The sequence below is a fragment of the Pecten maximus genome, chromosome 5, assembly GCF_902652985.1.
Source record: "Pecten maximus chromosome 5, xPecMax1.1, whole genome shotgun sequence".
Classification (NCBI taxonomy): domain Eukaryota; kingdom Metazoa; phylum Mollusca; class Bivalvia; order Pectinida; family Pectinidae; genus Pecten; species Pecten maximus.
Genome location: NC_047019.1, coordinates 31,664,311 through 31,678,987, shown reverse-complemented (window position 1 = coordinate 31,678,987; position 14,677 = coordinate 31,664,311). Strand labels below are relative to the sequence as shown.

At 35.0% G+C, this 14,677-nt stretch overlaps 1 protein-coding gene across 1 annotated transcript in view; it reads left to right on the top strand.

Moving 5' to 3' along the window:
• The window catches only part of LOC117327797 (platelet binding protein GspB-like), a gene marked incomplete in the record, with an annotated part of 631,084 nt that overhangs the window by 202,721 nt on the left and 413,686 nt on the right, over nt 1–14,677 (top strand). Inside the window, 5 exon segments of the mRNA XM_033884978.1 lie at nt 8,879–9,040; nt 10,046–10,336; nt 10,590–10,742; nt 12,188–12,478; nt 13,204–13,353. Of these exon segments, the coding sequence (XP_033740869.1) occupies nt 8,879–9,040; nt 10,046–10,336; nt 10,590–10,742; nt 12,188–12,478; nt 13,204–13,353 (1,047 nt within the window).

Here is a 14,677-nt window from a genome sequence, read left to right as displayed (position 1 = left end):
TAAATTGTGATCTTATATTTAAAATTTTGTTAAAGTTGAACATTGCATGCACTCTCACTCAACAGAATTGGATAGAAATGATTTGGTATGGAGTTGTATCTATGTCTGGAGATCTCCTACAGTTTTTAACGAGTCACTTTGAAACTTCGTGGGTTTTATGTATGATCATGATATGTTTTTATGTTTCAACAAGCGACATTTTAATTCAAAACATTTTGCAAAAGTTATTGTCCTTTGAGTATTCAGTATTTTATTTTTGTCTGGTGATCAACAAGACAAAGTTTGGGGAGTTATCGTTTTTAACTGGATTATTCTTTTTCTTCTTTGCAGAGATAAGTATTAGACACACTCTAATTTATAAGATGAAGCACAAAAAAGGCCATTGTCCACTAAATGGCCGTCCAGTAGTCCTACTTCAGATTTGTCAAAATTTAGACGTCTGATTTTCATGGAAAAGTGGTATACCTGTTTGGTAAAACATGATAAACACAACGTTGAAATCTGGTTTTTGATATTACAGGCTTCTGGAAGTTTGAAATGTAAATATCAATTTCCATTCACTTTAAACTTTACTGTTGGAAAACATCATTGAAAGAACTAAATTGTCCAATTTTGGTGTTTCAGTGTATCATATACATGTATATAATTATGACACTGCAAACATGGCTGCAATTAATTATCGGCAATACTAGTACATGTTAAATGAATGAACATTTAATATATAGTTAAGTGTTTGAGATATAAGAATTTCAACATTTCCTACTTGTCCTAAATGCCTGGATGGATTTTAATGAAATTCAGTTTGAAGCATTATTGGACAAAGGAGAACTAATGTTATATAAACAGAAGTAGTGACGCCTTTGGGGGCTGAAGGGGTATAGTGCCCAAAAGGAGAAATTGAGGTAATTCCTGTAAATCCCTACTAGTCCTGAATTCCTGAATGGATTTTGATGAAATTTGGCCTGAAGAATAATTAGGCAAAGGAGAACTAATGTTGTATAAAAGGAAGAAGGGGCTTCCTTGGAGCTGAATGAATTTTGATGAAATTTGACCTGGAGATGATAATTTGACAAAGGAGAACTTATGTTATATAAACGGAGGGTATGGTATTCCTGTGGCCAGAGTTGTTGGGCCCAATAGCAGAAATTGAGTTAAATTCACCTCACAATCCTTTCATAACATCAATGATTTATTTGTATTTTATGTAATATCATAATAAGATTGATGCAACATGCTGCGAGCACTCTATGTCACTTTTGCCTGATTGCATTAAACAAAATTATTTCTCATCAGGATTAAATCCGGGAGTGACATGCTCTATATCACCAACAAATTCATGTAAGGACAACTCTGTGTGTACCAATACTTTGTGTACCTGTAACTCGGGTTACTATGACAGTGATGGTCCTTCAACCAATAATGGGATATGTACTGCAAGTAAGTTAGATGTTTACATTTTGAGTAATGAAAGATATTTTTTGACTTCATTAGAAGTCTGTCAAATGAAATGTATTTTTCTAAATAAATATGCACCACAATCTTTGATTAATCATTCCTATATAGACCTCAAGGTATAGGCAAAGTCTACTATGTTAGGGTAACAGTTCCCAAAGAATCAAACGAAAATTTTAGGATGGAATTATGAGGCATAATCATTTCAACAGTGAAGACAGTGTATCATATGATGGTTGATAGAAGCACATGTCTTACTGAATTTAAAATGTCCATCAGTCAGAAATCTACTCACCTGATGTCATACCAAGAATTGTGATCATCATCATTTTATAGATAGTAAAAGTATATCAATATTTAATGTTAAGTATCAATTTCAGATCAAATCAAATCAAGTTTATTTAATGACGGTATATGGTAAAAACAAAATAACATTAGCTCTATTGAGCTACTAAAACTGACACAGTTGTCAACAAACAACTATAAATGTGGCATTTCGTGCTGAGGTATTGATCTGGTTGATTTTGTCAAGATTATTTATAGTGATTAACAATCACCAAACCCCATGTGCTATTCATGATAACCTTTGGTACTTAGTGTTATGTTTGATACTTTGGTATATCTTGGTGTAATTATACAATCAGAAATCCTTCCTGGAGAGTCCTGTACCAACGTGGACAATGAATGTACCGACTTGTCTAGCTGTATTGACAGTAAATGTACCTGTAACAGTGGTTACTATGACAGTGGCTCTACCTGTCAATTAAGTAAGTTATCATGACACTGTAATGGTACTTCACTAGGAACCTTATTTGTTAGCTCTAGGTGTTTAAAGATTTTGAAATCATTAAGCATGTACAATAACATTAAAATATTGAACTTTTAAAAATGAAATTTTAAGAATAATTTTGTGTCATTGTATCTCATTCTCATTTTACTACAGACACATTACTAGTATATGAAGGAAACCACTTAAATTTTCACATCACAATCATTACATGACATCAATGATTTGATTGTATTTTATATAATATCATAATAAAATTTATGCAACATCACTCTATGTCATTTTTGCCTGATTGCATGAAACAAAAATTATTCCAAATCAGGACTAAATCAGGGAGTGACATGCCCTATATCACCAACAAATGCATGCAAGGACAACTCTGTGTGTACCAATAATGTGTGTACCTGTAACGTGGGTTACTATGACAGTGATGGTCCGACAGTCAATGATGGAATGTGTACTGCAAGTAAGTTAGATGTTTACACTTTTGAGTAATGAAAGATATTTTTGACTTCATTAGAAGTCTGTCAATAGAAATATATTTTCTAAATAAATATACATCACAATCTTTATGATGCTGATTAATCCTTCCTATATAGACCTGTAGGTATAGGCAAAGTCTACTAAATGTTAGGGTAACAGTTCCCAAAGAATCGAACGGAAATTTTAGGATGGAATTATGAGGCATAATCATTTGAACAATGAAGACAGTGTATTATATGATGGTTGATAGAAACACATGTCATACTGAATTTAAAACGTCCATTAGTCAGAAATCTACTCACCTAATGTCATACCAAGAATTGTGACCATCATTTTATAGATAGTAAAAGTAGATCAATATTTAATGTTAAGTATCAATTTCAGATCAAATCAAATGAAGTTTATTTAATGATGGTATATGGTAAAAACAAAATAACATTAGCTCTATTGAGCTACTAAAACTGACACAGTTGTCAACAAACAACTATAAATATGGCATTTCGTGCTGAGGTATTGATCTGGTTGATTTTGTCAAGATTATTTATAGTGATTAACAATCACCAAACTCCATGTGATATTCATGATAACCTTTGGTACTTAGTGTTATGTTTGATACTTTTGTGTAATTATACAATCAGAAATCCTTCCTGGAGAGTCCTGTAACAACGTGGACAATGAATGTACAGACCTATCTACCTGTAGTGGTGGTATATGTACCTGTAACACTGGTTACTATGACAGTGGCTCTACCTGTCAATTAAGTAAGTTATCATGACACTGTAATGGTACTTCACTAGGAACCTTATTTGTTAGCTCTAGGTGTTTAAAGATTTTAAAATCATTGAGCATGTACAATAATATTAAAATTTTGAACTTAAAAAAGTGAAATTTTTGTATAAAATTTTGTGTCATTGTATCTCATTCTCATTTTACTACAGACACATTAGTAATATATGATGGAAACCACTTTTATTTTAATGGTCACATCACAATCATTTCATAACATCAATGATTAAATTGTATATATAATATCATTATAAGATTTATGCAACATCACTCTGTGTCACTTTTGCCTGATTGCATGAAACAAAATTATTCCAAATCAGGATTAAATCCGGGAGTGCCATGCCCGTCATCTCCTACAAATGCATGTAAGGACAACTCTGTGTGTACCAATACTGTGTGTACCTGTAACGTGGGTTACTATGACAGTGATGGTCCTTCAACCAATAATGGGATATGTACTTCAAGTAAGTTAGATATTTACACTTTTGAGTAATGAAAGATATTTTTTCACTTCATTACATGTCAATTAAGTAAGTTATTATGACACTGTAACTTTACATTAGATTTATTGCTAACACAGTCTAATGCTTCCAAAGGTCTATTTAAAGACACACATTAGCAGATTTCAATATATTATATATATGATACTAATCAAAGTCTGCCATTGGGCAAAGATATTTATTGCCTACTGGACCAGTACATAACAGATAGTAATATTTTATTGTTAGTCAATTAACAATACAAACATAAATGGCTCGTGAAAATAACTGTAAGCGGTCTATAACTTCATCATGTGGTATTGTACATTTATTCGATGATCAACTTAACAACATTGTAAAAATACCAATTCTTATCAAAACACTTAAAACCAATATATATTCATATTAAATTAGATAAGAAAATAACAATATTAATGACTGACTAACTTCGTGGCTTTCACCTTTTGCTAGGCATAGATTTTTATACCAATCTGTTAATACAGCGGAGCGCTTCCCTAAACTTATCATGTACATGATATGGCTGGTTTATAGAGATCACGAGTTCCATTTGGAGATGTGATCCATTGTGACCATGCAGTCAGGATACCAAAGGATTTAGCATAATTATTGATAGATGTCATTTGTATCTTTGAATTACTGATAATGTATGTTATGGAAGATAATTAATACATAGAATACAGAATTTACGGAAAATCAACTAATTAGATAAGTTCTGACGCTTATTGTATATGCTCATATATATATATAGGACACAATAAGGGGTACAAACAGAAAAAAACAATATAATTTTAAACATTTATCCTATCGACCTTATTCAGGACATCAATATTGCATTTTAAAATGTAGCCTGATCTACTATTAGCTTTCATATCATTGCAAATCTTTCCGCTACGAAAATAATCTGTTCAGGGCCCCATGCAAATTGAATGCCAAACTCAGTCTTTCTAGTTCTACTTGCTTTCTTAAGGAAAATTGACTGTACTGCTTCGATGATGCATGGTGGTTTGCATGGTTTCATCTTGACTGTTTTTTTTATTAGTACACAATATGAAATGTAAAGACCAAATGGGACTCTCTTCTAGGTGTTAATATTGTACCAATTTATCTACTTCATGCATATGTCAAAAGACAAAGCTTACAACAACAATCGCTACAGGTGTTGATTTCACGGTCATTTGGCCGGGTACCTGTCACGTTATATCTCGGGCTTGTTTACAGAAGTAATTTTGGGTATATTCTAACCATTCTGGACACAAAATTAGTTCCTTATTTGGTTTTCAAAGGGATATAAGCTTAGGGCTATTTTTTTTTATCACTATGATACAAGAGGGTCTATTCCGTATATCACTTTGATGCAGTGTATTAAAAGTGATCGCTTTTGAGAAGAATCAGTTTGGGAAAGTTACAATGTCATGTAGATAATGAACAAAAAATGTAATTACATGTGTATATGTATTTTTTTTTAAATGTCACTGATTGAATAAAAGTTTGCTTTGTTTGAATGAATAAGTTAATTTTGAGGTTCATTATTCATTATACTCCCCGCAACAAAGTTGGGGGTATACTAGAGTCAGCCTGTCTCTCTGTCTGTCCATCGACAAAGTTTTTCCGGCTATGCATACGCACAGTTTTCAAAGGATCTTTTTAGGTCATCTGACCTGAATGGACAGGATGATTCATAGTTATTGTGCTTCATCTGTCATCATCTGTAAACTTTTCACATTTCAAACTTCTTCTCAAGTTCCACTGTTAGGAACGAGTTGCAACTTGCTTGGAATGATCCTGAGATGGTACTGACCAAGCGTTGTTATTTTTCGGGTCGTTCCGAAATCCAAGATGGTTGTCATGGCATCCATCTTTGAAACACATTTTAGACTTCTTTTCCAGTTCCTTAAAATTGGTGAGGATGTTAAGGAAGAGGAGCCAACAAAGTGTTTTATTTCTTCCTCGTTTGACAGGTCATAGTTCCAGTTTCTAGTTCTTTTTCTTGTTCTTCTGATAATTTTACTGTAATTTTCAAATTTAGAAAAGAAATGATCCTGATTGTCAAGAGAATATATTGTCACACTTAGGGAATATCGCTGAGTTATAAAAATTGTGTTGAACAAATGAAAATGATGTGATTATACTGGTACTATAACATGTATATGTGTCGCCAGTAAAACGCAATTCCTAAAGGTATACATGTATTGTCATGATATAGCACCACATTATCAGAAACGCTACAATAAACATGATGATTATGTCTCCCCTTTGAATGAAGGGAGACTTATTCTTACTATGGGATCTGGTTGTTATGGTTCTTCTAATAACTTATTGTCTAGCAGGGCCGTGCCATAACTTCTAATTAAAACATTGAAGATATCTTGTCAAATATGCAGTATACTAGCTTGCATCACCTAGGTGACTATGACATATTTTCCCAATATTTTTTGTCCAGGTATGGTCTTCTAAACTGTTAAATATATCAAAGTATATGTAGCTGTATAACTTTATCATCCATTGACATAGTGCATTGCACTGTCATTGGATCGTTAAGACCTTGACACCAAGGTCAAAGGCTGAATTAGTGCAAATTTATCGAATTCTTATCTGTGGGCAATAACTTCTAACCGTTGAATTGATCTTAATGAATGAAGCTATTTACCTTTATTAGAAATGCACACTCAGCTAAAAGGTCAAGGTCAAAGGTCAAAGTCATCACCCAGACAGACTCAAAATTCAAGGTAACATTATGCATCTTTTTACTGATTAACATTTGTTATGACATGATGGAGCAAAGTTGTTCAGCATTAATCAAGGATTCTACTGACTAAATGTCAAGGTCATTGTACAACATAGGGAAGGCCTGTTGCATGCCATTAAGAGCAGTCTTTCTGAATCGTCTGTTTCTTAGCTTTCCGAGAAACACAAACCGCCATCATGGTAAAGGCGTATCAAACCACTCACCTGAGATCTTCACTTGAAGTTATGTGGCCAATACTCTAACCAACTGAGCTATCACAGTCCCTCACTTGATTAAAGGTCAAGGTCATTAGGGTTCAAATTTCAAAGACAAAGTAGATCTCTGTCTATAACCCTGGCTCTTAATGGGGAAGGTTTTGAAATAAAACAAATCAAAACAAACAAATAAAGATTGCACAGGTATTTACATTTCTGTTAGCCTGGCAAATATGGAGGTGGAAGGAAACAATAGTCACATCATAGTAAATGTGAAATGTATTTTTGCTTTTTTGTCCATGTGTCTAACATTAACTTAAACTATATGGCCAAATGCCTTGGTTGATAATGGGGGATATATTGTCGCGACATGGGACCCTTACTGACCTATCGCTGTCCTAGTTACCGATTGATGATGTGCACTGTGCAGACAGAGAATTAATTATATCATTGGTTCATTGCAAACTTGACCTTAAGGTTAAAGGTCAAATAATTTCAAATTGAAAATCAGATCCCAAGTTGTGCATATTGCATTTTGGGACCAGTCGGAAAACAAAATGGCCGACAGGCAGTCATCTTGGATTTTGACAATTGAAGATTGCTATCGCTATTTCTCAGAAAGTACTGAAGGGATCTTTTTTGGAAATTTCATATGTAGGTTCCCCTTGGTCCCTAGTTATTCATATTGCATTTTGGGACCAGTCGGAAAACAACATGGCTGACAGGCAGCCATCTTGGATTTTGAAAATTGTAGTTTGTTATCGCTATTTCTCAGAAAGTACGGAAGGAATCTTTCTAAAATTTAATTTGTAGATTCCCCTTGGTCCCTTGTTATGCATAATGCATTTTGGAACCAATCTGAAAACAACAGATCAGGCAGTCATCTTGGATTTGAAAATTAAAGTTTGTAATCGCTAATTTACAGAAGGTACTGAAAAGATCTTTCTCAAATTTCATATGTAGGTTCCCCTTGGTCCCTCCTTATTGATTGCACTTTGGGATCAATCTGAAAACAACATGTCCAACAGACAGCCATTATCGCTAAATCTCTTAACTTTTAATTGGTTAAATTGAAAGTTGTCCTATACCTTTATCACTCATTGATGAAGTGCAGTACTTTGTTATTGGACCATTTATACATGTATGTAATTGTTACTTTGATTTGTAGGTCAAAGGCCAAATAAATTCAAATTTCACATTTATTGTCTTGTTCAGAACATACTTTTAAGGTGCCGAGATCTTGATAAAACTTTGCATCACCTAAAACCTTTGTGCAGTGCAATGTCGTTGGGTTACTTACTGCTATTCATCATTTTCAACTCTTAATTTGTTAATTTTCAAATTTAGAAAAGACCGTCTTTAGTGTTTCCTTTCTAAATTTAAACATTAACAAACTTGCTCTATGGAATAAAGGTTCAATTGTCTGCTGGCCATGGATGGGGGTAATGGAGTCATATTGGCTGATGTTATTGGGCGAGTCTTCAATTCATGCTGAAGGAAATGGTTATATTTATTGATAAGAGCACATTCCAATATCAAAACGGAGAGGAGTAGTGTTGTAAAAGTACAGACTTCCCTTAGCAGGTTGTGTATGTCAGCTTGTCCCGAAGGGGATGTTTGACTTTGCATGACTACAATCGGTTTAGTCTACACCTGGTCAATCTTATACGTGTATACAGATCTATTTATGTACCTGCTAGCGTGATCGTAGACTACACTTACCATTGTCAGTATAGTATACTTATATACAGTCGTCCTTTACAGCAGTATGTCTCAATTTTGGAGGTATGCAGGTTTAGTTTTATAAACATTTTAATTTTTTTCAGAACTGGTATTCAAAGTTTCTGTAACAGTGCCCTGATTTGTGTGTCCCAATTTTGGAGGTCTTAAGGTTAATAATAATAGATATATGCATTGTTTCTATTTTCAGAGCATGCATTAAGTGTTTCCTGTACCAGTCCTCTGACTGGTGTGTCCCAATGTTCTGATGGCAATGCAGAGTGTACAAGTACTGGAGGGAATGTGTGCAGGTGTAAGGATGGATATTTTGACAGTGATGGATTTGGTACACCTGATGGCTTTTGTACATCTAGTAAGTCTCCAAGCAATTAACTTTCGTATTTAGACTAGTTTTAATAAATCAGATCATTAATGGTAATCATATGTTATGACACGTGTTGTCTACTCAATGCTGTTACTACAGGTGTTTGGTTTGGTTTATTTTGTTTAACGTCCTATTAACAGCTAAGGTAATTTAAGGACGTACCTGTGACCTACTGTGATGGCCTTTTATCTATCATCGTTTGTTTGTAAACAATTAATTTAATTCTTACTTTTTTTTAACAATATCAGCATGGGATGACAGTTTGATGGTATGATCATGTTGGCTATGACAGACCCCCTAGGCTGATGGGCAGGGTTAAAAAGGGTCAAATTAAAATAATCTTCTCAAGACCCATATAAGGTAGAATCAAATACTCTTAATTCATATACCAAAAGAGTGTTTGCCCTTTGAAATGGTGTATAGGGAAATCACAATGTTGACCATCATTTGTTGAATTTATACTAGAATTCTTTCCAACTTGGACCATGGTACAATGGTATGTTTAATTAAGAGTGTTTGACCTACCTTGAAATATATTAACACCTCTTCTTGTAAATAACAAAAAGTATTCAGCAATTATAATTACCATTCTGTGATGAATTGGTACCAAGTTTGTTGAAATCTATTTTCAAGGTCACAGGGTTTAGGTATGTTCAATTTAATTTCATAACAAAACATTGTACCTGTTAGTATTCACTATGGTGACCAGTAAGATCGATGGAACTCTTGTTGATAAGATAATGGTCTTCCATTAAAACATTAGCTCCTTCTGGAGGTATTAGTTATGTTTGGGAATACAGTTCTAGTTTGAGATGATTGGACTACACAACCATTTTATACATATTTCACTGACCACCTACACCACGTTAATGAATCGATGATTAGTCTAAGAGGACCACAATTTCTTGTCAACTCTACAGTAACATCATGTTAACTGTATTATAAACAGTATTGATAATCATATGTATATTAAATTATCAATGTTTATTACAGTGTCAGCTCTGAAGGTGACCGATGTATCTGTCACACCAGGGACAGAGACAGTGAGTGTGACCTGGACACCGCCATCAGATACCAGTCAGGTGAATAAGTACCAGGTCATATGGACCCCAGCTACATCTAATGGCTTGATGTCACAGGATGTTTTAAAAACGGAATCATCTACTTCTATTTCTGGTTTTACCAGTGGTGTTACCTACACATTTAATGTGAAGACGATGGAGTTGGGAAGCCGAACAGTCACACAGGAAATAGAACCTGATTCTCCTACTACAGTTTCAATGAGTAAGTGATCAGTAAGATTAAAGAATAGAAATACAATTAGAAATCATCAAGTGACATATATCGTCCCTATGTAAGTTACACACTAAAGTATGTAACAAAATTAAATCTATAATATGTAGATATACAGCATTTTTACCCATTTTGGGTCTTTAGTATTTTACTCCATTGTTCTTTTTTTCTGGATTTCATTGTCTTTGTTTAATACAATGCTTAAAATTAGAATGAAAATTATATTGATATATTTATTAATCAGAGGCAGCACTGTTTGTGTCATGTGGGAGTGGTTCACCTGTTGTGGTGTGTGAAGACACCACCACAGCCTCCTGTACTTCAAATGTTTGTCGATGTAATGACGGCTACTTCGACAATAATGGCTACTATACATATGGTGGTGTCTGTACTTCAAGTAAGTTGTATATTGTTTATAGTACACCTGGTGGTGTCTGTACTACAAGTAAGTTGTATATTGTTTATAGTACACCTGGTGGTGTCTGTACTACAAGTAAGTTGTATATTGTTTATAATACACCTGGTGGTGTCTGTACTCCAGGTAAGTTGATTATTGTTTATACATACACCTGGTGGTATCTGTACTCCAAGTAAGTTGTATATTGTTTATAATACACCTGGTGGTGTCTGTACTCCAAGTAAGTTGTATATTGTTTATAGTACACCTGGTGGTGTCTGTACTCCAGGTAAGTTGTATATTGTTTATAGTACACCTGGTGGTGTCTGTACTCCAGGTAAGTTGTATATTGTTTATAATACACCTGGTGGTGTCTGTACTCCAGGTAAGTTGTATATTGTTTATAGTACACCTGGTGGTGTCTGTACTCCAAGTAAGTTGTATATTGTTTATAGTACACCTGGTGATGTCTGTACTCCATGTAAGTTGTATATTGTTTATAATACACCTGGTGGTGTCTGTACTCCAAGTAAGTTGTATATTGTTTATAGTACACCTGGTGATGTCTGTACTCCAGGTAAGTTGTATATTGTTTATAGTACACCTGGTGGTGTCTGTACTCCAAGTAAGTTGTATATTGTTTATAGTACACCTGGTGGTGTCTGTACTCCAAGTAAGTTGTATATTGTTTCTAGTACACCTGGTGGTGTCTGTACTCCAAGTAAGTTGTATATTGTTTATAGTACACCTGGTGGTGTCTGTACTCCAAGTAAGTTGTGTATTGTTTATAGTACACCTGGTGGTGTCTGTACTCCAAGTAAGTTGTATATTGTTTATAGTACACCTGGTGATGTCTGTACTCCAGGTAAGTGTATATTGTTTATAGTACACCTGGTGGTGTCTGTACTCCAAGTAAGTTGTATATTGTTTATAGTACACCTGGTGATGTCTGTACTCCAGGTAAGTTGTATATTGTTTATAGTACACCTGGTGGTGTCTGTACTCCAAGTAAGTTGTATATTGTTTATAGTACACCTGGTGGTGTCTGTACTCCAGGTAAGTGTATATTATTTATGGTTTTGTAGTTGTGCTTATTCATTTTGATACCTATCGGAATAATTGATTTGCTTCCAGGTGTCTTTGATTGTGCATGTCCAATTTGAAGGAGATCAGAGTAATAGAAGGATGTTTATATTCTGTCACTACCTCATGTTGATAGAACTTAATAGGAAAGAGGATAAAAGTACAGAAACTTACATAGAACTGATGTTTTAAGGTCGTCAGTGCCACTCAAATTCCTTCTGTGATCTCACATTATCAATCTTTTTCTTACATAGAGTGAAAATAGATACTCTGTGTTATTGTGTATTCTTATGTCACATACTATGACATCAATAAGAAACAATGTTTGTGTAATTAATTGTGTGTGATGATATTATTTTCAGTGAGTGACCTGAAGGTCACAAGTGTGACGTCCTCATCAGTAACTACTACAGGTGTCACCATCAGTTGGACAGAATCTGCAACTTCCTCCCAGGTTTCCAGTTACACTTTGGTCAGGAGGCTGAGTGGTAGTGGCACTGTAGTAGAAACCTCTGTAGGGAAAGTAACAACTGCAACTGTAACAGGGTTGTTACAGAGCACGACATATGTCTTCAAGGTCAAATCAATCGAGACAGGAAGTCGTAGTACTCCGCAACAGATTGAATCTGACGCTTCTGTCACAGTTACCACAAGTAAGCCAGTATCTGTATAATAATGTTTTTAAAATGTTTCCTAAATGCTTAATTTGATTACATGGTAGTTTAACCTTCATCAATGTATAGTACCTGTACTTTAACGCAGTGTGCAAATTCTAATTTCAATATTGATGAGACTATATATGCAAAATAATGTTCTATTTACCATACCAATTCTTTTCAAATCACTTATCTTGATACACCATGGTCTTCAGCCTCATATCAATGTGATTTAGAAAAAAGACAGATGCACAGCAATAGACAGTTTTTTCTTAATACTTTAGTTTCGGATGTTCTGATTCTGATGCTAAAAAAAATAAAGATGTAGTTGGCCACTTTTCTTTCCTAAAATGTAATGGTACATTGTACTAACCAAGGTTACATGACATTTTTAACTCAGTGAAAAAGAAAGAATGGTCAAACATTACATTAGTTACATTCTGATGTTTTCAGAAATCGTGCAATGAACATATCAGTCCAATTTTGAGAATATGCATGGCTTATCAGTAGTGGTATTATTACGGTAACAGTCACATGAATATATCCTCTCCAAACCGATTGACCTATCATTCTATCTTATTTTCTTATTCTAAGAATTGGTGATTAGCAAACTTAGCAATTAAAATCATTTCACATCAAAACAGAACCATTCATCATATAACATAAACCTTAAACCAGATGCGGAACTGTAGTTCAGTTTCTGTTTGTCTGTCTATTTACAGAGGCAGCACTGAGTCAGCCATGTGATGCTGTTACATGTGGATATGTCAATTCTGAGTGTATAGCTAGTAATTCAGGAGATGTGTGTAGGTGTAAGACTGGTTACTATGACAGCAACGGATACAGTACAACTGGGGGAGTTTGTACAGCCAGTAAGTATGTTACCACGGTAACCTAATGTTCTGTGTGTAGGTGTAAGTCTGGGTACTAAGTCAGCAATGGATACAGTACAACTGGTAGAGTTTGTACAGCCAGTAAGTATGTTACCACGGTAACCTAATGTTCTGTGTGTAGGTGTAAGGCTGGTTACTATGGCAGCAATGGATACATTACAGATGGTGGAGTTTGTACGATAATTATACTCATGGTACAGGTATGTTCTGTGTACAGGTATTCTGACAACAAATGACAACACAACAATGATTGCAGTAAAACTGGCAAAGTCTGTACACACAATAAGTATGTGTAACCATAGAACCATGTTTAATGTGGAGGTTTCAGGCAGGGTAATTTGACAAGGGATACGGTGCAATCGGTCTTTGTGCAGTAAGTATGTGACCATGGTAACATTTTATGTAAATGTAAGTCTTGGGTAGTAGAGCAATAAATGAATACCAGCTATCCAGTGACAAACACCATGGTAACCACTTACAGGCATTATAATAATTAAACAGTGTATTTTCAATATCCATGCAGAGACCTGGTAATGGGCCTGTATCATGCTTGGATGAAGTGCTACCAAATTTGTTCAAATCAATAGCCTTTGCTGTGATATGTTATATGAAAGCATGGAACTTAAGCCAACTTTATAGTGCTACCTCACTAAAATATACTGCCAAAGAAATCCAGCAGGAGACCTCAACCAGTCACATTGTACTGACAATAGAGGCAAACCAGTCGTCACACTCCGAAAATGCTGAGCGCTAAGCAGGAGAAGTAACTGCCATTTATATGTTTACACAACAAATACCAAACAATGTAAAATAGATTTACAGTAAAAAGTTTGCAGATAAGCGGTGCCTGTCACCTTAGCAGTTACCTAGCTCCCTTGGATCAGATGGGGTATAGCCGAAAGCTATTTGAATCCTGAAGTGCTGAAGAGCATGGTGCTGGAAAGCTATGTCCAACAACTCGTTGAGAACATGACATTGAAGTATGGCTGACCTGAAGCTCATGGGTACCAATAGCCTTGTCGCTCAAATGTCCAGGAGTCGGCAAGAGCTGGGAGTTACATCACTTAGACCTGGAGTTTGACTTAATGTCTTACTCTGGGCCGGATAGAGTTGATGTATGCAGTCCAGCTAACTCTAGGTTCTGGGGTTGGATTGACCGATTTGGGGTGTAGAGCAGTAGTCTGGCATCATTAATAGTCCATGTTATTATGTTATTACATGGTGTCAGTTTACTGCCATAGGCCCAAGGGGTGAAACTGATAATGTCACAGGCAACCAATTAGATAAAGGTGGTGGTGGGGAG